Source organism: Eschrichtius robustus, chromosome 20 (genome assembly GCF_028021215.1).
Source record: "Eschrichtius robustus isolate mEscRob2 chromosome 20, mEscRob2.pri, whole genome shotgun sequence".
NCBI classification, from domain to species: domain Eukaryota; kingdom Metazoa; phylum Chordata; class Mammalia; order Artiodactyla; family Eschrichtiidae; genus Eschrichtius; species Eschrichtius robustus.
In genome coordinates, this window is record NC_090843.1 from 48,294,097 (window position 1) to 48,322,029 (window position 27,933).

General features: G+C 46.4%; 2 protein-coding genes across 3 annotated transcripts in view; one reads left to right on the forward strand and one right to left on the reverse strand.

The window, feature by feature from the left end:
* Positions 1-6,765: 6,765 nt before the first annotated feature.
* Positions 6,766-17,678, reverse strand: H2BN1 (H2B.N variant histone 1). 2 transcript variants are annotated; one of them, XM_068531553.1, is made up of 2 exons: positions 9,605-9,766; positions 6,766-7,125 (listed from the first exon to the last, which is right to left on the reverse strand). In XM_068531553.1, exons 1-2 carry the CDS (start codon positions 9,764-9,766, stop codon positions 6,778-6,780), a joined length of 510 nt encoding a protein of 169 aa, XP_068387654.1. In that variant the 3' UTR covers positions 6,766-6,777. The 2 variants fall into 2 exon arrangements, 1 of the variants encoding a protein (XP_068387654.1); XR_011072012.1 differs by lacking the exon at positions 9,605-9,766 and adding an exon at positions 17,323-17,678 and having other exon boundaries at positions 7,000-7,125.
* Positions 17,679-18,634: 956 nt separating this feature from the next.
* The window catches only part of MYO1D (myosin ID), a 348,817-nt gene continuing 339,518 nt past the window's right edge, over positions 18,635-27,933 (forward strand). The window contains exon 1 of the mRNA XM_068530137.1: positions 18,635-19,091. Coding sequence (XP_068386238.1) covers positions 18,997-19,091 — 95 coding nt within the window. The 5' untranslated portion in view covers positions 18,635-18,996. The remainder of the gene's footprint in view (positions 19,092-27,933) is intronic.

Below are 27,933 nucleotides of genomic sequence, written 5' to 3' on the forward strand. Positions count from 1 at the left end.
GCAAGGAGTGAACATTTATTGAGCACCAACTATGTACCAGACACTGATTAGGCATCCTACATGCCTTATCTCATTTGATCTTCCCACCAACCCTGAATAGATGGTATGATTATGTTTGCAAGGAAGGAAATAGACTCGGAGGGGTAAGGCCACTTCCCCAAGCTCTTTCAGCTTGTAAGTGGTAGAGCAGGAGTGGAACTCAGGACTCCCTGGCATCAAAGCCCAGACCACTCAAACCAGGAAACTGCCAGCTCTTCCAGTGACCTGGGTATCAGAACACAGCAGGTTGCCATGGCCCCAGCAACAGCTACAATAGCTAGAGCCACTCTATCCCAACTCTGTGTGCACCCCATCCTCAAAAATACACTTCCTCTGGTCCTGGAAGTGAGCCTGTCCCATTGTGATATGCTTTCACTTTGTTTTGTCTTTTCCTTCTGATGCCAGCTGCAGAGTTGTATCTGTGTCATTTGATCCTCCTGGGTGATTCCTTTTGCAGCACCTAATGCTGTGTTATGTCCTAGTAATAATAGATGGGGATAGTGCTGCTTGGCGGGCTGGATGCCAAGCACCTAAGATACTCGTGCTCGTCCACTCAGGGCAGCTGAGCGTCCCCTGAAAGGCAGCTCCGAAGACCGAGGTGGGAAAGGAGTGAGGTAGACAGATGTCGATCACCTACCTTCCCCCCCAGCCCCCAAACCATAGCTCTGGGCAGCAGCCCCTTCCTTCCAGACAGGCAGGACCAAAACCCCCTCCTGCCCCAGCAAGAAAAGCACCTCACATGGCCTGTAACCCTCACTAAACCCTCCCGACCCACCTCCGGGCCATCAGAGGGACAGCAGAACGGCATCCTTCACCCCCACCAGGTAGGCGGTTGAGAGTAGGAGCTGAGCCAGGGAAACTGCGGTCTGAGGTCTGCCTCCTCTGCTTGGAAGCTGTGTGATCTTGGACAGTTTCCTCCAAGTGTCCCCATCTGGAGAATGGGCATGACAGCAAAACCTATGGCCTCCAGTTGTTTTGAGGATTAAATGAGATGATGCATTTAAAATGCTCATCACAGAGAAAGTGGAATGGTGGTTACCAGGGGCTGGAGGGAGAAAGGAATGGGGAGTTGTTGTTTAATGGGTACAGAGTTTCCGTTTGGGAAGATGAAAACATGCTGGGGAGGAGTAGTGCTAATGGTTGCCCAACAGTGAGAATATGCTTAATGCCGTGACCATATACTTAAAGATGATTAAAGTGGTCAAGTTTATGTCATGTATATTGTATCACAGTTTTTTTAAAAAGTGTTCATCACAGTATGACATACAAAAAAATTGGGGCCTCTTTGACATTCCTCAAACATGCCCAGCTCACCCTGCATCCTGGTTGGGCTTTGCTCAAAAGTCAGGGCACAGGTTGCCATCAGGAGGGCAGGATCCACGCTTCATTTCCATCTCTCGATCTACGTGCTGGTTAAATAGGGGGATCCACTTCTTTAAAATTCCCTATATTCCTGGACTCCTTGCTGCTGTTGTTCCCACGGCTCCCTCCCTCCCTTTGGTCAGATGGCTGCTCAAGAGTCACCTCTACCGAGAAGTCTTCCCTGATCACCCCATCTGAAGGAGCATCTCCCATTGTCCACACTCCCCTGGCCTGATGTGGTTTTTTGAATGGCACTTTTGCTACCGGACAGTGCACTAAATATTTGTTTATTGTTTCTTCCCTTTCAGAATGTAAGTTCCACGAGAGCAGGGACTTGACTGTCTTATACTTTACTCTGCTGACCTCCAGTTCCTAGAACAATGCCTGGCATTTAGTAGGTGCTCAATAAACACTTGTGGAAGGAATGAACATAAAGCTTAACTATTGTCACTGTCATTCTACAGCGGGGATAGGAACTCTAGACCCATTCCCAGCACTCGGAAGCCCCCTGGGGTGTGGCCGCCAGGGGGAGGTTTAAGGCAGGAGGGTTAAGCCCGTGGGAAGCACTCAGAGAGGGGAAGGCAGCAAGCACTGGAAAGAAAGGAAAGTTGATCTGAATTTGAGTTGCAGTTTTAAATCCCTGATTTGATTCCGAGTTCATACTTGTTTGAAGTGTTTGGGCCCTTTTACGGGCTAGTGAACAGCTTTCCAAGGAGACAGAGGCCAGCAGGGAGGGGTTTGTGTACACGCACGTCAGTCCTCCTCTGAGCTATGGGCGTGGACAGACATCACAGTGAAGCCAGTCTGCCTTGCAGGAGCAAAAGCCAGCAAACTCTCAGAAGGGCTGGGTCTGGCAGCAGCGAGGGAACAGGACCAGAAAGCAGCGAGAAGGGAGAAGGCTGGAGGAGGGCAGGGCTGGGCCGGGCTCCCCACTGGGAACAAAGGCCAGATTTGCATTTCCTCTACATCAAAGCAACTGGACCAGTGGACATAGAGACCATTAATACAGATTTCCCCCAGGGGACATTAGGCCATGTGCACGTGGGCAATGGAGCGGGGGCGGGGTGGGGGGTCTCGGGGGGTGGAGCAAGGGAAATTATACTGTCAGTATGAGAAACAGTTTCATGTACATTACTTGACTTTTACCACAACTGTGTGCAGGGGGCATTACCATCACTATTTTACGGATGTGGAAACAGACGTGAGCAAGTGACTACCTGACTGCAAGTTCAGTGCAGACTCTTGCCACTACACCAGGCGGCCCCTAAGTTCAAAGTCAAGATCAAGCTGGCGACTGTGAGATAAGAGATGGGGAAGAGGGTTAGAGGCGAGTCAGACAGTCTTCCTCCATTTCCATTTCTTGACCACCTTCGAAACCATCTTCTTCAACCTGCCCCACTCCAGGGTTCACGCCTCAGCGACACATCCTCGTTTCACCCCCTTGTGCCTGGACTTAAAACCGGATTGGCTAACCTCTTAAAGTGAAAGATAAACTGCAGGTCTTAGTGAAAGGTAGTTAGACAGAATAATAAAAGTATCGATAACTTAGGTCATTGCACAGGGAGTTAGGCGTGCTATCTTGGTCCTCTTTGTATTTCCTGTGAATACAAAAACTAATTTGACAAGATACAAGCACCCCTATGTTCATTGCAGCATTATCTACAATAGCCAAGATATGAGAACCACCTAAGTGTCCATCAGTGGATGAATGGATAAGGAAGATGTGGAATATATATACAATGGAATACTACTCAGCCATAAAAAAAGATGAAATCTTGCCGTTTGCAACAACATGGATGGACCTGGAGGGTATTATGTTAAGGGAAGTAAGTCAGACAGAGAGAAACAAATATCGTATGATTTCACTCATATGTGGAATACAAAAACCAACAACAAAAACATAAACAAAAGATAAAATAAACCAACCAGACAAAACAAACACATAAATACAGAGAACAGAGTAGTGGTTATCAGAGGGGAAGAGGCAGGGGTTGGGGGAGGATGAAATGGATAAAGATGATCAACTGTACGGTGATGGACGGTGAGACACTGCAGTGTATACAGAAGTAAACATATAATGTTGTACACGTGAAACTTACACAATGTTATAAAGCAATGTTAGCTCAATAGAAAATTAGTTTTAAAAATAATGAAGAGGGGTAATAAAATACTAGAGCAAGAGAGGAAGGCTGTGAAATCTGTCTTTAGACGTCTTTCCAAAAAAAGTGTTTTGACAATTTTAAGTGTTTCTGCCAAGAGTACAGAACAGCTTCTAACTGAGATGCAACCAAATCCTTAGCCCAGAAGTCAAGCCTGGTACCTGTGATGGGTGACAGGATTTGGGGAGAAACTGTGTTTCCCTCTAGACTAAGTCAGACCCCAGCGCTTGGGGAAGGAGAATCTCGGGGGAGCTTGAGACATTAGGACCCTCTCAGCTCTTGAGTCAGCTGGGTTGACAATTCCCCAGGACAACCGTGGGCTGGAAGAGGTTTGCGTCACTACCTGGCATTTGTCTAAACCCTAAGGGTCTATACATTCCCAAAGCCATCCTAAGATGCTTGTTCTGGATCCCCAGGACGGCAGAGACCTAGCAGGGAAGCCCATGTCTGGGCTTACAGCCGCCAGGTTGCCTTCAATGCCTCGACTGTCCATGTCTAGTTACCCACCTGGGTAGCAGCATCTCTACCCCCTTAGAGAGCGCAGGGCCAGTGGTCCAACTACGGAGAGAATCGGGGAGGGCTTGAGTGCCTCCCAAGTGGAGCAGAACACCCCCTGATCACTTCGTACAAGCTGGCTTTGGGGTCTGCTGACAACATAAAACCGAGAAGGTGCACTTCAAGGAGTGGTCACTGGGTGTCACCCCTGCTTCTTAGGCAAGAGCCCTCATGGGTTAGCTAACACTGAACGGTGCTGGAGAGAGAAAATTCCTTCTTTGAGATTCAGTTTACAGGCCTGACCTCTTCCGTGCCTTCTGTGAATCCCATGAGGTTTTGCCCCGCTCTTCCCACTCCTCCCTGCCACATCCTGGCTGGCCTGGATTTGACGGTCCATCATGCAGTAGCTCCCTTGCTCCTCTCTCCTTCCTAGTTCACGCCGCAGAACCCACACTCTGCATTCTGCAGCCAGGCACTGGAGCAGATACATGCCGTGGAGAAAGTCACACAGCAAGACTGGCTTTGCTTTCAATTCATGACCACAGACCTTAAGCAGGTGCTCAGTCCTGGGGAGCCATCTGTCCACATATGTCCCAGCTTCACACTCTTAGTCCCTTAGACAACAACTTCATATCTTATCTGCAAACTTTCCATGTTCCTCCTCCACTTTCACTTGTTTCACTCAAAAAAAAAAAAGTACTGATTTCCTCATTTTTTCATACCAAATCTCTAAACTTCCCATATTTGTACACATCTTCTCCTCTTTCATTTCTACTCTGAATCCCATCCCCACCATCACCCTCTCAAGGTCCTTGGTCCTTTGCCTTTTTCTACGTTCTTCTGAATCTCCCTCTACGCTGGAGAATTCCCATCAGCAAACAATGGCGTTCTAGTACCTATCATCTTCAAAATCTCTGAACCCAGTGACTCTCCAACTACCAGCCCAAGTCTCTGTTCCCTTTCAGCGCTAAATTTCTCCCTTTGTCTCAACACCATCAGAAAAGCTGTCTCCACTGACTAGCTCCCATTCACTCTTCAACCTGCTCAAATCTGGCTGATACCCACCCTGCTCCAGTGGGCAGATTTCTCAATGGCACCATGATCCCCTTGTCACCAAGTGCAACAGACACAAGCATCTCCTTTTAACACTCTCCCCAGGATTGTGCACAGTGGACTGGACCCCTTTCTCCTCTCCTGGCTTCCACGACACTACCCTCTCCTGATTTCTCACATTTCCTGCCCTTTGTTACCTTTGTCTGTTCTCCACTACCTGAATCTAAATATTAGAATTTCTTTGGTCTTGGTCCGAATTGTCTTCTCTTTTCCTTTTTATCCCATCTTCCTAGGTAATCACACCCATTCCTGCTGATGTATATGTTGCTATTTTATGCTGATTCCCAAATTTGTATCTTTGGTCCTTCCTACCTGTTTGACATCTCCATTTGCATGTTTCACAGGTATTTAAGACTTAACCTGTCCGGAATGCAAATCTCAATTTACACCTCTCCCAAAACACCTGTCCTCCTTCCTAGAGTCTTGTCTATTTCTATAACCAGCCCCACTGTCCACCACACTGCTCAAGCCCTAAACTTAGGAACCATCACTTTTTCCTTCACTTCTCATATCCATTCCATTAGCAAATTCTATTGATTTGATCTCAAATTCTGTTTCATGTCTCCTCACTTCTTTTCATTGCTACCCACCATCAAGCAGCCCACCATCATCCCTCCACTAAACTCATGCAAAACGTTTCGAACAAATCTTCCCATTTCCACATTCCCTTGAATCTATTCTTGACACGGCCGCAACAGTGAAGGAAATGTGCTGTATCTTATTCTGAGTGTATATAAACATATATATGTAAAACTTTGAGGTATGCTTAAGATTTATACACCTTACTGTGGGATAAACCTCAACTAAAAACAACAAAAACCTAAACAAGATGTCAATTCCCTAGTTAAAATCCTTCAGCAGCTTCACATTGTCCTTGGAATAGCAAACCAACCCTGCATGACTCGGCCCCAGGCTTTTTCTCCAACCTCATCTCCTAATGTACTTCTTTCTTGCTTGCTAGAACCCGGCTGCTCTGACTTTCATTTAGTTTCTCTAACAAGCTAAAAGCTTTCCTGCCGGCCTCAGGACCTTTGCTCATGCTGTTCCCTCAGCCCAGAATCCTTCCCCTCTTCTTTTCCTTCATGTCGCCTACCCACGCTTTCCCAGACCACAATGTCTAAAATATATCAGCCCATTTATTCTTTCTGCTCCTAAATTATTGTATTTTTATACTACTATTATAATTGGTTTGTTTTTCCATGGTTGGGACCAGCTTTTACATTTGACTGACACTTATTACATACATGCTATTATGCTAGGTGCTATATAGATAAACAACGTCATGGGTCTTATACTCAAAGAGCAAACAGACCCCTTTTCCCTTTATTTTTTAGTTTCCATAAGTCAGGGTAGGGGTGCTTAAATTAAGAAAAAAAAATCCTCAGTTCATATCAGGGCAGCAGCCCCTACCCTGGGGCTGGAGTGGGGGGAGCGATGGTAAGTCCACAGTGTAACATGTTGAATTGTGTCCAAAAATACAATAGGTAAGCTCAAAACAGGGCAGATGCATGCTTCAGAAAAAATGTTAAAAACCATAAGCAAGCATCACACACAAGAGAAAGTGCCTTTCCTTTATTTATTTATCTATTTTCACAAATTAAGTCAGAGGCTAAAAATGCAAGACCCAGAGACCAGGTGTGTCACACCGAGACCACCACTGCAGCGGGTTCTTCTCAGATACTTCATCTTCCAGCTCAGTCCTCCAGCGGATCCAATTTTGTTTGACAAGTGTAATCATGTCAACAACAGGGCCATCCAGATTCACTTCATTTATTCCCAAGCTCTTCCGAGAGCATCTCTGCTTGACTGCCTCAAGGATCTCTCTGCTGGTGACGGTTCTTCTGTGGTTGTAGAGGGACAGTCTAACCGCCTCCAGGCTAACCCGTTGCAGCCACCAATCCTCCAGAGCTCCCAGTACATCCAAGATCCAGGAGCACCCACTGAAGTCTGGGTGGGTCTGGGACAGAAACAGCATAAGGGTGAGACAGAGAAGTGAAGGCTCCCATAGTCAGGAACGTATGGTCCAACCCAGCACCCGAGTACCCATGGCTTCTGTGGATTCATCCATCCGTGGAAACATACGACCCACCCAAAGGGACAACGGTAGGGATATGATGAAGGAAACTAGGCCATTGTACCTATCGGCTCTCTCTGAGGAAGAGGGAGGGAAGGGAATTTGTAGGTATGTGAGAAAGATAACCTTTGGATAATACAAACTAACTCTGGTTACTTCAACTTTTGCGCCTTGGTTTTTCCTAATAGAAGCAGTTAACATCTGGCACCTTCTGAAGATGGAAAATATAGTTTTAGCTTCCAGTATACTTTCACACTCTATATTCATACTAGTGAGCATTTAACACTTTCTAATTTCCCGCCTTACTTCCTTGTGCCAACAGGATCTCCAGCCAAGCTGGGAATACTTGCTGTTCCTCAGGTGTGTCCCTATGTTTTCCGGTCCCCATGCCACTGTGGATCTGTCACCTCTACCTCCCATGCCTGCACCCAGCTCCACCTTTCAAATCCCATCCATCCTTTAAGGCTCTTCCCCAAGTGCCACCTCTGGCTTATCTGCATTCCACACAATCCCCCCACTGAGGACCAGAGCACTTTTTGTTCTCAGAGCCTGTGTCACACACTGCCTATGTCATTAGTGTCCTTGTCTGAAGTTAGAGAGGCAGCAGAAACAGTCCAAAGAACGCTGCCCTGAGAATCACGCCTCCTGGGCTCTAATCCTAACTAGACACGAGACATCATGTTAGCAAGTCATAGACTCACACTGGGCCTCAGTTTCTTGAAAGGAAAGGTTTGAGGTGGGATTCTAAACATTCCTCGTGGTTTTCATAATTTACAGGTATTTCCTCAGTGCGCCCCCCAACACACACACACTCACACACACTCACACACACACACACACACAGCAGCACTGTGAGCCCCTCTACAGCAGAGCCCTCATCATTTTCATCTGAGCTCCCGCAGCAGGCCTGGCTGGCACTTAGGCCCTCAATACGTTTATCCAACCGACATCTGGTTTTATCCTCGCAGCGCCCTGAAAGGCTGACCCAAGGTCACGGACCTGACCCTTTGGAGGCTTGAAGAAGCAGGGTGGCCTGCTAGACCCACAAGGTTAAGGACAGGCCAAGGAAAAACTAATGCTCAGTAGACTTCTTAGTCCAAGTACTCCCACCGAAGGCCTTTCCAGCCAAATGCAGGATCTCCTGCAGGAGCTCGCAACTGGGGGGTGATTTTGCCCTCCAGGGGACATTGGGCATTATTTGTGGACATTTTTGGTCGTCACACTGGGAGGGAGGGTGCTACTGGCATTTAGTGGGTAGAGGCCGGGGATGCTGGTCAACATCCCACAATGCACAGGACAGCCTCCCGCGCAAAGAATTACCCAGACCCCACTGTCAACAGTGCTGTGGTTGAGAGCCCCGTTCTGAATCACACACCTTCTCTCCTTCTCCTGTCATTCCTTAATCCCATTTTCCCTTCTTCTCCCAGGATAAACAACAGATTCCAAACGATACTACTGGAATACAGGGGGCTTCGGTACAATTACAGACACGAGCACTCAGCCTTGCTTCATGGGCATGAAGAAGTAAAATCCCATTAACATATGCACAATATTGTATATAAAATAGATAATCAACACGGACCTGCTGTAGAGCACAGGGAAGTCTACTCAACACTCTGAAAAAGAATAGATACATATGTATGTATAACTGAAAAAGAATAGATACATGTATATGTATAACTGAAAAAGAATAGATACATGTATATGTATAACTGAATCACTTTGCTGTACACCTGATACTAACACAACATTGTAAATCAACTATACTCCAATATAAAATAAAAATTAAAAAAAAAGAAGTAATATCCCAAATCAAGCCTTAACACATCTTTCAGAGAATCTCCTTCCTGTCTTCCCGATAGCTTCTCTTGAAGGGGAAGACTTTCCTGATTTTGTTTTCTACAATTTGTATGCCATGGGGTGAGGTGTTGGGTGGGCAGGAAAAAAGGAATGAGTGCCTACCTACTTAAAGAAATTTCTAAGTGTAATACAGATGACCATTTAATGAAAACCTGCTAGTTGCAACTCTTCAAAGCGACAGAACAGACGAGGTGGTGAATCCCCTCTCTGCAGGAAAAGGGGAGGGCATTTAAGAATCACTTTACAGATGAGCTGTCAACAGATACAAGAAAGGGAGACACCAAGGGCTCAGGTGTTCAGAGTTGCTGCCAACAGAAAGAAAGGCAAGTAGGAGAAGATAGCAGCCATTCACAGATCCAGTTTATAGCGGCAACTTTTCGGGAACTCAACGTGTGAGGAAGGACTCCTGCACCAGAAGTTGAAGTCAAGGTCACACCCAGGGCCACTAACATGATACATGTCTTGGCCATCCTCAGTTTGCATAAAGAGAGTCCCAACTCACTTGCTTTAGGATTTTCCCCATGTAACTAAAATATGCCTCTTTCTTCTTCCTCCTCTTCTTCCCAAAGGCGGAGCTGGCCCGCTCATCTTTCTCTTTGGCTGGGATATAAATTGTGGGCTTCTTCTTAGGGAATCGTAGGCCATGTAAGCAAATGAAGTGCATGTGGAAGACTTGTCTTTACACTTCTAGCTCAGAGCACTGGCCGTAGGCAAGGGCAGTGCTGAAGAGGTTTTATAGGGAGTGCTGGAAGACACTCTTTGCTAATAAAATCAGTCATTAGTGACTGCACTTGCAAGAGATGAAGGCTCTCAGAATCCTCAAGAGATATTAGACGTAGGGTCTAAAGCCAGCTTGTGTTACCTTCCCGAAGGAGCATGAGGTGGGAAACTCATGTGTGCTTTGGCTCTATCCCAGGTGAAAGGGAGCACCCATTTGAGGTAACAGCCATCCGTTTACCAGGTAATGTTCATTTCAGAAGTTATTCTTTGTACGTGCCTAACTCCAGGTGTTCTTATGACAATGGTTCTTAGCCATGAAAATTCCAATTCAAAAGGACCAGAAGTGGGATCCTGGAAGCCGTATTTTTCGAAAGCGTCCCAGGTGAATCTAATGACCAGCCAGATTTGGGATTCATGGGTCTATAAGACCTTCCTAAAGCAACTACACCAGATTCGGGGGTGGGGTTGGAGAAGCTCCTCACAGATGTGATGCTTAGGCCCCGTGTATTTCTATCTGCCTTGCGAGAGAAATGTCTCTCTTGAAAGGCAAGTGTGTGCCTGGTTATGCAAATGCAATTAGGAACTCAGGAGGCAAAGCTTGGATGGGAAAGCCAGCAAGTCACTGTACCTTCAAGACTGAAGGTTGAGAAATTGTAGATAGAGAGGCCGTGAACTGCCTGCGATTAGTGTATCAGCTCAGCTACAAGGACGTGACCAGCCTGACACGAACCAGCAGATAAGAGGACACCAGAGAACCAGGGTTCAAAAGACAAAAAGGACCAGAATGGAACACTCTTTCCTCTCCCACCTGGTTATGAGCCGTATCGAAGTCCCAGTGGAGGGACTGGTGAATAAGGAAGTACTATCAGCTTACATTTATTGAGCCCTAACTATGTCCCGGACCCCATGCTAGGTGCTTAACATACTTTATCTCACTTAATTATCATAGCAATATTACGAGGTAAGATGTATGTATTACTTGAACTTTACAGAAGAGGAAACTGAGTCTCAGAGGACTGACGTGACTTGCCTGATGTCACATCAGTGCGTAAGTGTCAGAATCAGCCCCTGAGCCTTTGCTTCTAACCCCACACTCTACCACCTTCCAGACCTGAACACCAGAGCCCCACGACCCTTATAATTACCCGTGTGTGCTCTGTGCAGTCGCTATGTGTATCATTCATTGATGGAGAACTTGGAATGTAACTTATCCATAGCGTAGGCTCAATTCTTCTGAATTAATCATTTGATCACCACCACGGAAGCTAAACTGAACCCTTCCGTGAAAGGAAAAAGTGATTCCTTCTTACCTGGTTGTCAAAGCCACGTCCCGCCCACCACTCCAACTCCTCCCATTTCACCATTTCACCAGCTTCCTCTCTCATTATTTCTCTGTTTAAAACATAACCTATGCCTAGAGCATATATTGTATGATGAGGTGAATTGGACGTTTTAATGCAAAGAAGTAAATGAAAACTGGCAGGTATCATCAAGGCATTGTGGGATAGCACTGTTCACTGGAACCGGGCAGTGGGAAGGGTCGGGCCAGGAGGGAACTGAATCAGTGCCATAATGTCAAGATGCTGGAGAGCATTTGGGGGAAGGGTGAGAAGAACAGATGTGGTGTTGCCATGGGAATGTAGCACAGGAGGCCTAGCCAGATGGCATTCTCTCGATGCAAAATATTCGGCAATTTTTGATCCCCTACTAAGTGTAAGGTCCATGGTTATGCGTGGAAATGGTAATAAATTACCAATGCGAATCACGAAACTCAGAGGAAAACGTGATCAGAAGATGCACCAACATCTATTAGAAATCTCAGTCTGCTAAAAAGGACATGAAATCAATGATTACCTGCTAATAATTTCCCTATCCTGAAGATAAAAGAAGAAATTACACTAATAGGCATGCTAGCTCATATTCATTGAGTGCTTGCTACCTGCCTTAAATTATATGAAGCACCTTATAGACGTCATCTCATTTCATGGTTTGAACACTCAGAGATGGGTTTTATCATCTCTTTAACAAAGATGAGGAAACTGAGGCTTATCAAGATGACCTAAGATGTTCAAGGTCTCACAGGTAGTAAGTTGCAGAACTAGGAATTGAGCTGCAATATGTCTGACATCAAAATTCCCATCAATATTTCTCTAAATTAGGCCCCCTGCCCACCGGCAGCAGAATCCCTTGGGCTGCTCATTAAAATGAAGACCCCCCAACCCCTATCCTACACCACCGGTACAGGTATCTAAAGTTTGGGTACCACTGTACTACCTCCGCCTCTTGAGGATGGGAAAAATGCTACTCTGAACTGAAGGGCTATTCTGGACAGAAGGGCTAAATAGAGACTTGGAAAGGATGGGAACACTGGGAGAAAGTGACTGTGACATGGCTAAGAGATAGCAGTCAGACACAGAACTTAACGTTGAGAAGGCAGAGTTCAAAGAGATCAGAGAACATAGTGTTAGGGTTCTATGGATAGAAACCCTAAAAGGCAGATCAGCTCAAGAAAAACAGGAGGCTTTTCCTTAACTGGCTATGACCTCGGCTCCTCTCCTTGATTACAATTCACTTCAATCCGGTCCTCTCTTGGTGGAAAAGCAGATGCAAAGGGCAAACCAAGTTCATACATGCGGATTATGAGTAACCGGAGCAGAGGATGGGAGTGTTGGGAGCTGGCTGACATACAGGGCACGGAGCGAGTCTGAGCAGTGATTCAGGAGTCAGATTGAGTGAAAGGGTGTCGAGCCCGCTTTTGTGTGGACACATCTGCATGGCATGGAGGAGGCCTAATGAGTCAAATGCCTGGTAGATCCAGGCATTGTATTCAATAGCATATGGTAGAGGGGATTCAGGCATTGGGTGGGATACTGGATCACTTGGCCACTGAGGTCTCCTAGGTTTTGTGGATTCTACTTTTCAATCATTAAAAATTCCCCCCTGTATCATTTCTTTAGAGTTCAGGTTGTCAGAATTTGGATAGAAGTACTGCTCATCGTATTCTACCTCTAGGTAGTCTGAAGAATGAATCCAGTTGACTGGATAAAGTCAGAGGGTCACACTGTGCATTTTAACATCATCTTATTTCATGATCTTAACACTAGGAGATGAATACAGCCGCAGCTCACCAGTTGAGAAACTTCTCATGAACGGCAGGAGGAGATGGGGTCTGGGAGGCAGATTAGAAGACGTCACCTTGAGTATGATGTCACACTCTTCCTGCAATGTCAGTTCTCTGGATACTAATCAAACATTAATGGCGGATGTTATCTGTACTAACTACTTGCTATTCTGTCAGGTGGAGGGGAGAAAGGAATTGGACTTTTCCTGACCCCAGCAATATTTTCTCTAGCCTCTACTCCAAGCTTTTAGAAGAGAACAAGGCGAATGGGGAAAAGGAGGACATCAGCCTCCCACTTAGAAATGGGGTAGGGAGGTCCTGGGGTTACCCAGGGGAGATCTAGGGTGCTGCTCTCCTTTTTCTTTACTACACACACACACACACACACACACACACACACACACACACTGTCTTACAAGTGAGTATTCATGTTGGATAGTGGAAGCAATCCACTACCCAAATCGGAAGTTGTATAAGTTCTGGTCTCAGCTCTACCAGTGCCTCACTCTGACCTAGTCAAAGTCAGAAGCTCTTTCTGGGGCTCACTTTCCCCATCTGTAAAGGGGTACATATGTTTGATTACATGGCCATTAGGATTCCTTAGAATCCTGCTACTCAGGGAGGTCTGGTCTACAATCTGGCTGCAGCAGCGTCACTAGGGGATCCTGTTAAAATGCAGATTGCAATTCAGTGAGTTCAGATCTACTCAGGTGGGACCTGAGACTGCATTTCTAACAAGATCCCAAGTGATTCTTATACACCTTAAAATTTGTGACATCCTGCCTTAAGATGCAGGATTCAATCCATGAATTGATTGTGGATGTGTTTTCCCTCTCATGGGTTCCTATCACACTCCCAAATTTTCTTGCTCTAGGACTCCTTCCAATGGCCAGAATAGCTTGAGTTATTGATTTTCTGGCATAGGGCGCAGAGAAATGTCACATGCTCCCTGAAATATAACCCTACATCTACACACCCCCATTTACAAATAAATTAACTCACTAATTAATTCACTTACTCGATTCAAGAAATATCTAAGGGGCATCAGGCACAGACTGAGGGCTGGAGATAAAAGGATGAGTAGGGCGTGGCCTCTGTCCTAGCAAGTTGAGGGACGTGCCTGGACAGCCAACTCCTACCATCTGACCCTGTCTTTCCTGAGGCCTTAAACAATGTGGCTCCAGTGCCAACTCCCAGGGACGTGCTCTTGGGACAGCCCTTTTCTGGTGACTCACGGGATACTGACAGTCATGCCTTGCTTAAGTTCTTCTCCATTCCCCAATGATTAGGACCTGTGGTGTGATCCCCCTCTTAGCTCAGAGGTTCTTTTTTTTCTTTTTTTTTAATTTATTTTTTGGCTGCACCTCACGGGATCTTAATTCCCGGACCAGGGATCAAACCTGGGCCACAGCAGTGAAAGCGCCAAGTCCTAACCACTGGTCCACCAGGGAATTCCCAGGGGTTCTTTTTTTTTAACATCTTTATTGGAGTATAGTTGCTTTACAATGGTGTGTTAGTTTCCGCCCAGGGGTTCTTAACTTGGGATCCACAGACAGGTTATTCTGGGCCTGGGAGAATCAGGAGAGTCCACGTGCAAACTGTTTTGCATGTGTGCTTAAGACATTTGTCTTGGGAGAGAAAGTTCCCGTGTTTTCATCAAAGGACAATGAAACCTAAAAATTGGAAACCAGTGTCTTGTTACTATCCACTTGCTGCCCTGAGACCCTGGCAGTTGCAGCCACTTTCCTTCTCTTCTTCCTCCTCCATCTCCTCCCCCTCCTCAGCTGCTATCATCTCCCAACTTCCTTTGCGCTTAGGTTGATTATGTTAAAAGTAGCTCTGTCTATAGTATCAGCCATTTCAAAGAGCTAAGGGAAGACCCTTGTCCCCAACTCAGCATCGTCACAGGTAAGCACAGCTGAACCACAGGCACAGCGGGCAAGAAACTCCTAGAACCCGGAGACAGGTCTTGAGCAATTGGTCCGCCGTCCCTCTGTCTTTAATAGCTAGAGGTGAGAAGGTGAGCTTCTTAAGTCACTTTCTGGGCTTTCAGGGTAGTTTATGACAGTGACCTCTGCTATGGAAATTCCCTTTCCTTTGTGCTGTGAGATGTCTAAAGAGTGAAAGGCAGGGGTGAGGGAGTTGGGGGTGGGTGGGGGGAGGGGTCCACAGGTGGGCAAGTCATCAATGACACCAGGGAGACAAATGTTGGGTCTGTTTTTACTCTAAAAAATTTAGGCTTCAGAAACCATAGAGAGCATATACGCTGTCTTTGATGTATCGTTCTTAGTTCAAATCCAACCTTAGGCATGAAAGAGGAGGATGTATGTTTTGGATGATATCTAAGGCAGAGGGTTCCATATCATTTCCATATGGTTGTGAGTGCATTAGGAAGTTATTTTGCAACAAAAATTCGCCTTTCTACTTCTGCTCTAGAATAATTGGGGCTTATACAATAAATTTATAAAATGCCCTTTGAATGTACTTTGTGACTATGTCACTCCTGGCCTTCCTGCTTCTGTCTTGTGGGACTTATGCTGAGCCATCTTCCCGGATACAACGCACCTGGTAAAGAGAGGGAGGGTGGGCAGCCCAGAAACATTCTGGGAAAGTAGAAGAATGGGAGCAAATATCTGCTGTGGAAAATTCAGAGTTGATTTTTTAGGGAGAACCCAGAGCAGATCCTCTGCAGCTGGTGTCAACAGCAGACGGGTTTTTCGGACAACAGCTTTTGTTCAGTGTGAACATGTAGCATGCAGGCCTGGCCCCAAGAGAGAAGTGAACACAGCCCAGAGACCTGCCTGCAGGGGCAGGAGATGAGAATGAGATAAACGCTGCACAAAGAACGGCTTTTAATGCAGAAAATCTACCAACAAGGGTGGATTTACAAACTCACATTACATAACCCATAGATTCACAGATCATCCCCTATTCCTTCATCAAGCAAGCGTCTATTAAGAGCTTCACACGCTAAGCACTGTGCTACTAGGGGCCAGAGCTACATCCAAGAACAGGACAGACACAGCTTCCAGTACTCATGGCCCTGACACTCTAATGTGATAGATGGACAATAGGTTTGTTAAAGTGCATTCAGCCTGTAACGAGGATGACACTTCCAGGGTGCTGTGGGGGCACAGAGGAGGGACTTAGCCAACCCTGACTTAGGAGATCATGGAAGCCTTCCTGGAGGAAGTGACGTTGAGGCTGAGGGCAGAGGGATGAGCAGAAATTAGCTAGGCCACAGGGGTGAGAGGCAGGACAAGAGGGAAGAGAATTTCAGGCAGGGAACAGGTTGTACCCTCTCTGGGGCATATTTGACAACTAAGGTAAACATGAAATTATTTCATCTAAATTATAAAAACATATTTAAAATAGAAATTGTTGAAATTATTTTTGGTTTTAGAATTATTTTTGGTTTTAGTGTTTATAATCTCCTAGCATATGTATGGCAACCAGAGCGAATAGATAGTCTGTACCAGAGCTTTCAAAGTGTGTGCTGGTTTTCCAGTTCTGGAATGTCTGCAAACTTCCGATGTGACTTTCATTTCTAAGTGTTACATGATTGCTTTCTCTCTCTTTTTTTTTTTTTCCTTTTAAGTATAGTAGATTTGTAATGTATTAGTTTCAGGTGTACAGCAAAGTGATTCAGATGTGTGTGTGTGTGTGTGTGTGTGTGTGTGTGTGTATTCTTTTTCAGATTTTCTTCCAAAATAGGAAAAAATTATTACAATGTGATTTCTTAAAAATAAACCTTTTAAAATTTTAGAACAGTTTTAGATTATTTGATTTTTAACTTTATATTTCAAAATAATTTCAAACTTACAGAAAAGTTGCAAGAAGACTGGAAAAAAAAAAAGGCTCCCATATATTCTTTATACACCAATAGTTAATATTTTCCTACAGCCCCACTGGACAGATTTGGGTTCAGCAAAAGAGCTTCATTGGTCTCAATGCCTGATTTTATACTAATTTGCACTTTAAGTTGATACACTACCCTTTGCATATGTTGTGTATATGTTTTACACATTGGGCTCCTGTACAAGACACTGATTAACACAGGAGTCCCCTTGCTTTGGCCATGTGAAAACCACAGCTGCATCCCACCATAGATCCTACCCACTGTACAACTGCTTTTGCCCTAACAACCCAGGGGATATACCTACCTCCATCTTCCAATAATCGTTTCCAATGAGTGTGGTCCCTGGTTGCTCTAAATTGCACAGAATTTGAGATTTCTTCCTTTTCTTTTTGAAACTCAGTTTTATTGTATACTAAAACATACCAATGCAAACATTTTAGGAATGTACCACACTCTATGCAATCACGCACTTAGCCACTGACCCACCCACACAAATGACCCAAGCAAAGGATGGTCCTACCTTGGAAAGTATCTAACCCAGAGGTCTTATTCCACGAACAAGGATGCTGAGATTCAGAGAGGTGTCTTCTGAAGAACGAGAGCTGCTAATGGTAGTCAGACTACAACTCATCTCTGCCTGTGACAGAGATTGGGGTAGCTTTCTCATGGCAGACGTGCTCATGCAGGAGGTGATCAAGCTGTCTTACCCTCTCTCTTGGCCAGGGTGGGTTGTTGGAAGCTGAAGCAAACGTGAGCAAGGTCCTTAGGTCTGGCTTACGCATCTCACAGTCAGCCATAGTGTAGAAGTCCAGCCAGGTCTTTGGGGGCTTCTAGATTTCCTGGTAGGTTTTGAAATAGAAGATGGTCCTAATAGAAACACAGGACTGAAGAGGTGCAGCTGCCTTAGAAAGCCATTTATAATAGATTTTCACTAAGAAAATGCAGTCTAGGTTCCTAAAGAATTTTCCAAGATCAACCAATGTATCTATAAATTGGAGACCACTTAAAACCCATTGTATTCCATTGAACCATTGTGCATTTCATATGTACATGTGCAAGGCACTACACCAAGCTCCTTGGTGTGCGTCAAGGGGGATATGGAGAAGTTCAGGACATGGTCCCATGCTCAAGAAGCCTACAGTAATCCCAGGGAGATGATACATAGATAGATGAAAAACTTAATAACAATATAAGATAATGTTTGGTGACATGCTTAGGTGAGTGGAAGAGAAAAATGGATCACGGAACACTGGAGAAGGAAAGCAGTCTGCCATGTGGCTAAACGCTGGGGCTCATAAGTCAAATGACCTGGATGAAATTGCAGCTTCCCCACTACTTAGGTAGCCGTGCGCAAGTTACTTAAGTTCTCTAAGGCCCTTATAAATCTCTGGGCACTTTTGGTACCCGCAACGTGTTAATTATTATTACTATCTCTCAGTCTGAGCGTGAACCATCATTTTAAGGACGGAGAGGATGTGAGCAGAAGAGCAGGAGAGGGTTTCGCAGCGGGGTGACAGAATCGTAATGAATTATCCACGCGAGAAGCTCCACAAGATACTTTCGTAACTTTGTTGGCATATACCAAGCCCGGGCGGAGGCGGCAATCCTGGAAACTTGATTCCACCCACCTCCTACGTTCGCACGCCTCGGCACCGCCCCCTTGAGCTCCCAGCGCCCGTCCCCAGAGGGCGCTGCCACCCCGCCGCCTCTGCCCGGCCCGGAGCGCGCCCCCGCCGGCCGCCCCGCGCGTGCGCGCCGCCCAGGTGAGGAGGTGGTGGCCTGCGCCGCGGGGGCGGCTCCTCGGCCGGGGGGGGCGGGGCGGGGCGGAGAGGCCGGGCCGGGCCGGGCCGGGCCAGGCCGGGGCGGGTGGGGCGGGCAGCCGCGGGGCCGGGGCCACACAAGGCCAGAGGCGGGACCAGCCGCCGCCGTCTCCGTCTCGTTGTCTCTTCCCCCACAGCGCCGGGCAGCAGCCGCGGGAAAAGCGGAAACTGCCGGGTGAGCCGCGCCGGACGAGAGCGCGCTGAGGAGCAGCGGAGCGGCCTCCGTCCCGCCCAGCCCCGCCGAGCCGCCGCGGCGCCCCCTTCCCCGCGCCCCGCCCCGGCCCCGGCCCTGCCCGAGCTCGCCGCGCGCCCCCGCCGCCCGAGCGCGCCCACCTGAACCCGTCCGCGCCCACCTGAGCCCGTGCGCCGGCGCCATGGCGGAGCAGGAGAGCCTGGAGTTCGGGAAGGCGGACTTCGTGCTGATGGACACCGTCTCCATGCCCGAGTTCATGGCCAACCTCCGGCTCAGGTGAGGGCGGAGCGGCCGTGCGCAATGCCGCGAGCCTGCGCTTTCCCGAGAGGGGGCGCCCTTGCGGTGCGGCCGGATTGGGGGTGTCGGGGGTGCACCGAGCGCGAGGGATGGAGTGCGGCCGATTTGGTGTGTCCGGGGTCCTCTGAGCTCGATGGTTGAGCTTTCCCGAGAGAGGACGCCCTGGGGTGCGGCCGCATTGGAGTGGAACGGGCGTGCCGAGCTCCAGGACTGCGCCTTCTAGAGAGGGGGTGTCCTTGGGTGCTGTCCGGACGGGGGAGGGGGTGTCGGGGGGAGGCAGCGCTTGGGGCCAGGCAGCTAGTGCGCTGCCCCAGGTAAGTGCTGTGGGCGGGCCAGGTGACCTAATGGAAACAAGAGTAAAGGGAAATAAAAACTTTTGGGAGAGTCGTGGCGGCCGCAAGGCTCTGGGAAGACTGGAGGGTTGTTTTGGAGAGAGGCTAGGGTCTCATCGCGGTTTCACACTTGGTTCTTTTCTTTTTTCGCTTTCGTCTTTATTTTTTCCTGGCGTGGTTCCATCACGTCATTCAGGACGCTATGGAGTGATCCCTGAGCTGTCTGTTCCGGGACACCGGCTATTTTTTCGTTACTCTCTGAACGTAATTAGACACGTTTCCAGACATCGAAGAGACTGCTCTGCTTGCCAGTGCCAAGATAAACTGTCTGAATTTGACAAGGCATTCGTGGTTTCAGTTTTTTTCAAGGAGTTGTGGATGGAACCCTTGTGTTACTGACATCCTTGAGAATGTAGTCACAACTCAACGCCCCGGGATGGGCTTCCAGGACGAGTTTGTTTTAGAAAGGCTTCTACATGGGATTATTTCACTCCTGATAGAGTAATATGTAAGCAGAGCTTTAAAGTAGTTTGACCTTTTTTTTTTTTTTAAAGAAAACATTACAGTAAATGGAGTTTCAAAATAACTGAGTTGGGGGGGGGGAGGTGTTTCCTGGAAGTTCTGACTCCATTTCTTGTAGGTTTTAAATATCGCTCCATAAACTTAAAAGTGAAAATCTTAATCTCGGTTTGGGTGCTTAACTAATCCCACTTCTCAGTATGAATTCCCCTGTTAACTTTAAGAATTTTAAAAACTTTTTTAATCTTCAAAATTGCAGTCTCCATAGTCTTCATCTGCTCTTAGCCAGGCTTCATTATGTCCCAGAGTAAGGAGCAGGGGCACAGACTGGAGTTCTACACCCACCTACCATAAACGACTTTGAGCCAGTCCGTGTGTCTGAGTTTCCTAATTTGTAAAATAATGATCTCCAAGATTTTTCTGCCCTTAGGTTCTGTTTTTGCTTTCACATATCATTGGTTGCAAAGTCTTGTGAGGCTTGCCTCTTAAGATAGATTATTAATGTGAGCCTAACTTAGCTCAGAAGAGAACTTTGCACAGGAGAGAACTTTGCGATTTAATTCTGCATTATGCAGGGTACTTTAGGAGGTAAGGTGGGAGGGTCCAAAGAACCATCAGATGTGTCCTTACCTCTCAAAGACATGCAATGTTTACGAAGACAGGGAGCAAGGTGAAAATTTTTATTCATTTAAATAATAGGTCAAGAAAACAACAGAAAAGTTAAGCTTTGTAGAGCTTAGATGATTCTTTGCCAAGTAATTGTACAACCTGATTGTTCTGGAAGTTCAGCAGAGGGAGAGATGCCTTAGGCTGGCTCAGAAACACCATCGAGAGGAGAGGAGCGGTTGAGAGGAGTTGCAGAGGATGGGTAGGAGCTGTGTAGGTGGAGAACGTTCCAGGTGGCTAAAGTGCCAAGCAGAGGAGTGGAGCTTAAAAGCTGACTCTGGGTGATCTTGAATACACTGAGTTGTCCGGAGGGGAAGGAGTGGGTGTTGGGGAGTTGTGGAAGGAATCGCCAGCTCTCATTAGTATGACCCTTGGCTAACGCCCGGGTTTCTAGGTCTACCTTTATTCCCAGTCACCAGGTCCATCAAGATTCGGATGTTGTATGCGTCTCACCTGTGTGTGTACTCGACCACTCTGCAAATTGGCTGCAAGTCTCAGCGCACGGGTTCAGTGATTGTTCATGGTTTATTTATAAGTTGGGAGGGGTTGGTTCCCGGGAGCTGTAAAAAAGGGTAGCAGTGCCCTTGCCTCCTCCCCAGCTGTAAATCTTGATGACCCAGGTGGAAAGCAGGCCGCTCTCTGATAGTTGGAATTTCCTATCAGCCTGGTGTTCCTCCAGACTGTTCCAGTGTTTTAGCTGTATGAGCTACTGGGCTCATGCTCGTGTGGACCCTTGGATATCTGTGTCCCTCTGCAGAAGGTGACCACAAACCCACTGTAGATCCAGGTGCGATTATGTCATGTAATGTTTTCATCTCCTGGAATATGGGTGGTTGGTCCATACGGGGTGTATATTTATGGTTGTATAGAGGCGAAATTTGAGTGTATTTCATCTCACAGTGGGTATGTGCGCATGTGCTCTTATCATTCCTGCCTTCCCCAAGCTGCGGCTTCTCCTCTCACTCCCGTCTGGAATGTCCTGTCCCCTGCTGTCTATCTGGCTCTTCTGCAAGGCCCCTTTCCTTCATTTATGGTCTGTGACATACATTTAGGCACTTACAGCTACAGTTGTTTCAGGGGTCTGTGTCATCCAAACTGAATTTTAATTTTCCCTACAGTAGCACCCACTGTGACAACATTTTTTATAGAGAGAGAAAAAAAGGAATGTTTCGGTTACTTTTTTTTTTTTAAAGCTTTTGTGACATTGTCCATTTAGAATTATCTTCTTATTTTGCTACTAGTCTGGCTTTCTTTTCCTCTCTTGGGTAAAAGCTTTATTTTTAGACGTCTGCTACAATCAATGTCACTTTCCCCTTACTGTTATTATTTTTAAAAATTGACGTAGGCATGTGTCTGTGCCTGCGGGTCTGGATGAGGCAAGACTCAATGATGTGGATTAGTGTGAGTTAGCACATCTGAGAATGTTTGTATTTCAGTTTGTATTTTACCCTTATACCCAAAACTGCTAGGATCTTGAGGGCTGCCTTCTCTCCCTCCAAGGAGTCTCTTGCTAAGGGAGATTTGTTCTATTTATTTGCTTTTCCTTTTGGTGGAGGCAGAGGTGTCGGTGGTTTTGGTGATGGTGGTAAGCTCCTCACTCCACTTCCAAGGGTCCAATCCAGGAGTCAGATGCCTGCACAAGCACCTCCAGCCTTCATGGTCAGGCCTGGTTCCCGCCAAACCCCCGCATGGCCACCTGAAGGCCCGACCTCGGCATCCCCACCATGGTCTGCTTTCTTCCTAGCCGCTTCCTTTTCAGAGCCTTTGGTTCCTTTTCTCGTGGCTTGGGCCGTTCCTGGACTTGAGTTCTAACAAAATTCACATCAGCTCTGCACCGTGTCTCGCAGTGAGAGACCCGCCTGGTGCAGCCACGTGGAGCATCTGGTCCTCTCTGTGCTCTTACTCGCCACTTAGCCGTCCTCGAGGAAGGAGGAATGCGGGCAGCTGTTCCTGGGGACAGTGGCCTGAGACATGTGCTTTTCATGTCACAGGTCGAGGAAACCCACTTCAGGCTTCCAGTTTCTAATTTTGCTGGTGGTGGTGGTTCCTGTTTTGAGAATAAGGCATCTGCTCAGCCTGGTGTCTTGGCTCTTTGGGAATTTAATTTGTCCTCTTTTCTTACCGGTTTTTCTCTTCCATAAAAGCAGTGATTTGAAGCACTGTGTTTACCGAAGCTCCAGGCAACTTCTCACCTTTAACCTAACACAGTGTTCCTTTTGTACCTTTGCTTAGACCAGGCTTTCCTCAGGCTTGGTGCTGTTGACAGTGGGGCTGGGTCATGCTTTGCTGGGGGTGGGGGGGCTGCCCTGTGTGTTGTCGGATGTTTGGCAGCACCCCTGGCCTCTACCCACCAGATGCCAGGAGCACCCCTCCCCTCCCATATGACAACCAAAAATGTTTCCAGATGTTGCCAAATGTCCCCTGGGGGAGGGGGCAAAATTGTCCCCAGTTGAGAACCACTGGCCTTGGCTGTTCTCATTCCCTGGAATGCCCTGGAATGTCCTCCCCCTACTCTCTACCCTCATTCCCTGCCTGTCAGACTCTTACTTGTCCTGCGAGACCAGTTCTGAAAAGTCTTTCCCAAACGTCCAAGGCAAGGGTTAACCATACCCTCACCTGTGCTCCCAAGATATATGGGCACTTGATCATAACTGTTAGAGAGGATTTATCATGCTATGTTGTTTTCTCTGCATGTCTGCATTCCCACCAAATTGTGAGATTCCCTAAAGCCAGAGAGCCTGTCCAGAGGTGGATCCAGGTTGTGTGGTCCTTTGAAATTCATTACAGCTGGGGAGGAGGGAACCACCTCTAAGAAAAAGAGTATAAATTAATGAATGTCAAATTAGATACACGGCTTTGGAAGGGCAAGCACAAGTGAGTGGCTGTGAAGCAAACCCACCTCTAGCCCTTCTGCATTTTCTATCACGCTCCAGAATTGGGCAGCTATGTGTTCAACACATTTTAAAATGAGTGAACTGGGACTCCCCTGGTGGTCCAGTGGTTAGGACTCCGCGATTTCACTGCCGAGGGCCTGGGTTCGATCCCTGGTCAGGGAACTAAGATCCCACAAGGCACGCGGCGTGGCCAAAAAGTAAAAAAAATTAAAATAAAAAAATAAAATGAGTGAACTAAGCCGTCAAATGTTGGCTGATTATTCTTCAGCCCATGGAATTCTTAACTTAAAAAAAGCATACAATCATCTCAAAATGTTGTACTTAATTTAATACAACTTCAGTGTGTGTGGGGGGCGGGCAGGAGCAATGAGCTGCAGAATTAGTAGAAAGGCAGTGAACAGGTGCTCGCTTTCGCTCTCACTCGCCACACAACCTCTGTACTCTTTCTGCAGCTCTTTGATCATTTGGAAAATTAGATAGGACAAAGGGTCCCTCTTGCTTCCTGGGGCACAACCTTAGGTACCCTGGTGGTCCTCAAGCACGTGTCAATCTGTGATTGGTTCAGAGCTCTCCTTCAAAGGAGCTGTAGTTAGATTCATAGGAGAGGTGAATGGCACACTAAATCTTTTTGGCTTGCATGTGAAATTCTTTGGCAACCACTTTTAGAGGCCTTCGGAAAAGGACAGTTTGCTCTGGGCCTGTTTTGCACATTGGCTTCATATTGGGACAAAAAAATGAGAATTTGGGTTTCGGAGCTGCCATTTGGAGTGAATCACCCAGCCGTCTTGTTTCCTTTCCTACTCCGTGACAGATTTCCAAGACTATTTTTATTCGGGGTCATTTGTTGACCCTGGAGACTTCTGCTGAATTTAGCTCCCAAACAGAGCCAGATGTGGGTGGAATCAAGCACTCAGAAGCTGCTACTGGTGAGTTTCATCACAGGTTCTGAAGGGTTCTTCTTCCTTAAAGAGAGGAGCTTTGACTTTTTGCTCAACTTGGAGATGAAAATGGTGAAGCTGGTATAGATAGAAGTGTGTTTGTTTAATGACTCGTGTAAGCTGTCAGTGTTGTGAATTATCCTAATGTGGAGAGCTGTTTGCTGACATTTTCACCTAAGTCTGAACCACCTCAGCAAAAAGGACCGGATCTCAAGGACCAGCCTCATTTTATGCTAACTCTCTGGCATCCCTTGCTGTGTTGCTATTGGGACAGGATTGGGTCATGTATGTCACTGCCAAGCCTATCTAGTGGGATCTGCTGTCAACTGTGGCTCCAGCCCCACTGGTGATGAGCCCCACTGACATGGCCTATCAAAAAGTCAACTAGATTCAGGAATGGGTTCAGAGGGTAACAGCAGTTTTAAATATACATTGCAAGCCTCTCTCTTTCTGTCTATTCAATTCCTTGGTTGAGATAACAGTTTAACAGTTTTATTTCCAGGAAATAACAGTTTTATTTCCTCTGGGATGGAGGCTCCCTTCAGTTTACCTGCTAGGTAATAACTGGGCAGATCTCTTAGTAGACGGTGTTTCCCAAACTTTAGTTTTTGTCATTTATGGGAAGAAGAAAGGGGAGCACATGCTTACATCGGAAAGCAGTGAAGAGAGCACAGGCTTCGAGTCCTGCCTGACCAAGTTCAGATCCCAGCTTCACTTTCACTCTTTTTATTAGCATTATACCTTAGGGTAAGTTAACTTACCTAAGCCTCAGTTTCCTTATATATGTAAAATGATTGCCTCTTAGGGTAATTGGGATGAAATCACATGAAGTGTAAAAAGTGTCTGGTCAGTGCTTGGTACATAATTCCCTCCCAACTAATGTTAACTCTGTTTCTGAATCCTTCCCACATGGCCTCACCTCCCTGCCCTGACCCTGAAGGGCTTGCTCTTCCTTCCTCACAAAGACAGAGTCATTCGTTTTGGCTTTATTTGGGGGGCAAGAATGAAAAGTGTTCTAGAAGGGTTTGGGGTTACCTAGTGGAGAAAGCAGAAACATTGGAGATAAATAGCCCTGGACCTTAATCCTTTCTCTGTCCGCTACTACCACCCATGTGGGCTTAGACAAGTTGCTTAGCCTCCCTGAGTCTCGGTTTCTTCATCTGTAAAGATGAAGCGTTACTGCAAAGATTAAATTCTACCACCTGTAAAACACTTAGCGTGGTACCCGTAGCATAGTAGATGCTCAGCAGATGGTCCTCTGTCTCTCCTCTCCATCCCCTCTCAGTGCAGCCCTGTGGATCAAGTGCCCTTGTTGGTCCCAACTGTCTCCGTGACTGTCACACTCATAACCCCATTCCCTCCAGGGTTACCACTATTTAGTTCCTGAAAATTGTTTTAAACTCTTTGGCAAAGGAGATCAGCTGTTCGTATTATTCATAAGTGTTCCAGAATATTTTATTCTTCATGTTTACTGTTCTCTGCTTTCATGAAGGTTGGTGGCATTGGTGTCTGAAGTCTCCAGGCACTATAGATGGGTGATTAACTTTAAATATAGTCTTAAAAAAAAAAAAAACCTCTAACTTATTTCCTTATTTAACTATAGACCTTACGTACTTTTAATATAATCTCCTGGCTTTAAAGCTAGCAACTACTTGAATTCTTGCTGTGTGCTCATCACTATGTTGGGCACTTTGGTGGGGGTTACTTTATAAAAAGTCATTCTTTGGGGGATAGCTTAATTGGGAGTAAAAGATACCTTAATAAATAGATCCAGGTCAAGTAGAATATGATTGAGCCAAAATGAATATTGCAGACAGTCAATTATTTTTAGGGCTTCCTAGAGAGAAGGAGCCAATGAAGCAGATTTTTTAAAAACAGAACTGATGACAGTGTAATTAAGAGTTGTATATATGTTATGTACTAGAGTTCTCAGGGAATTCAGAAAAAGAGAAAATGGGATTGGGAGTAGGCAGACAGTGCTCTGTGGAAGAGGTAGAATGTGAGCAGATCCTTGTTGGAAGGAGAGAGAGTTTCTCATCGGGAGACACCCCTTTCACCTGGGCCCTGATGTCCTAGCCCGTTGCTTTCTCGCCATCCACTTTCAGCGCCAGTGGGCTGGCCATGCTGCCTGCCAGCTTCCACTGCTTGAAAATATCCACCACCACCACCACCACCCCCCGCATTGTCGGCACTTTTTTCATTCCTGTCTTATGCTACCCCCAAATTCTCCCAACTAGAGACTGAGTCAGGCTGATAAGAATCCTCTTCCAAAGTCAAATACTTCTAATGCAGCCCAGGCACATGAGGGTAAATTTGCTGGGTCCTTTCTGTCTCATGCCTTGATGAGGTCAGTTAGAAGGAGGGACTGAGAATTTCATTGCTGAGTAATAATTTTGCAGCCTGTCACTGCAGACCTGCGATGGAGAGCTGAACTCTGGCGGGAAGGATGGGCCAAAGATAGTGTGAGCCCAGTTTATTCCTGGGGAGGCAGGCTCTGAGGACAGAGAGGGAGGGTGCCAGAGAAAAACTTGGCTCAATTAAAAAATTTGTCTGTGGCTTATCTTTGGGCCTAGAAGAGGAAATGGAAAAGAAATTTTTTTTCTTCCTTTATTTTATGCCTAATTACAGAACTTTTAAGACTCAGCACCCAGACTGCGTGGTGAATACTATGGTCATTCCATTGTGGGTTAGAGACATATGTGAGCCAGCCTGTGACTCTAATCATGGCTTTCAACATTTCTTGGTGAAATAGAATGGTCCACTTTTGGAAAGTAGGCCATTTTAAAGTAAGGGTTTCTGATAAGTGACTTTAATTGATGGAGAAGGGATTTGAGAGCCTCAACTGGTTCCTTTCTGATACTTCGCCCACCTTCCCATCTCCTGCTTGTCTCAGCCTCACCCCTGAGGATACCCCAATTTGTATTCCAGACACAGCTGCTCATGGGGGAGTAGTTACTCTATGTCTCAATGAGACCGTCTTCATTCTCCCCACCTTTCTGCCCCTTGGTGCACAGTATGGAAATGGATTTCGCTTTAGTGAGATTAAAGCATTAATTTTAGTAAAGCTATTTTGCTTTAATAAAAAGGTTGTTTAGTGCTGAACATAGCTTTTTTCCAAAAAATACACAGGCCAATTCAAGGTTCTATTAAAACAAAACAAAAACTTCTGGAATAGATGGGGAAATGCATCAAGAGACAAACCCAACTTTGCTTTCATTCCTCCTCTCCATTTATCACCTACAGTCATATTACTAAGACTTGGGGGAAAAAATTACCGCTTACATACACCAGGGTCCCATAAGCGCTAGAAGCCAATGAATTAGTCAAAAAATGGCTTCATCTAAAACAATGAAGCAAACACCAAGAGCAATTAAAACAATTTTTTCCTCTCTGATCACAAAGTCTGCTTTGAGTAACTTGTACAATAGAGGATCATCCGTAGCCGGGTCAGGGCGATCCCGAAGGGCTTTGT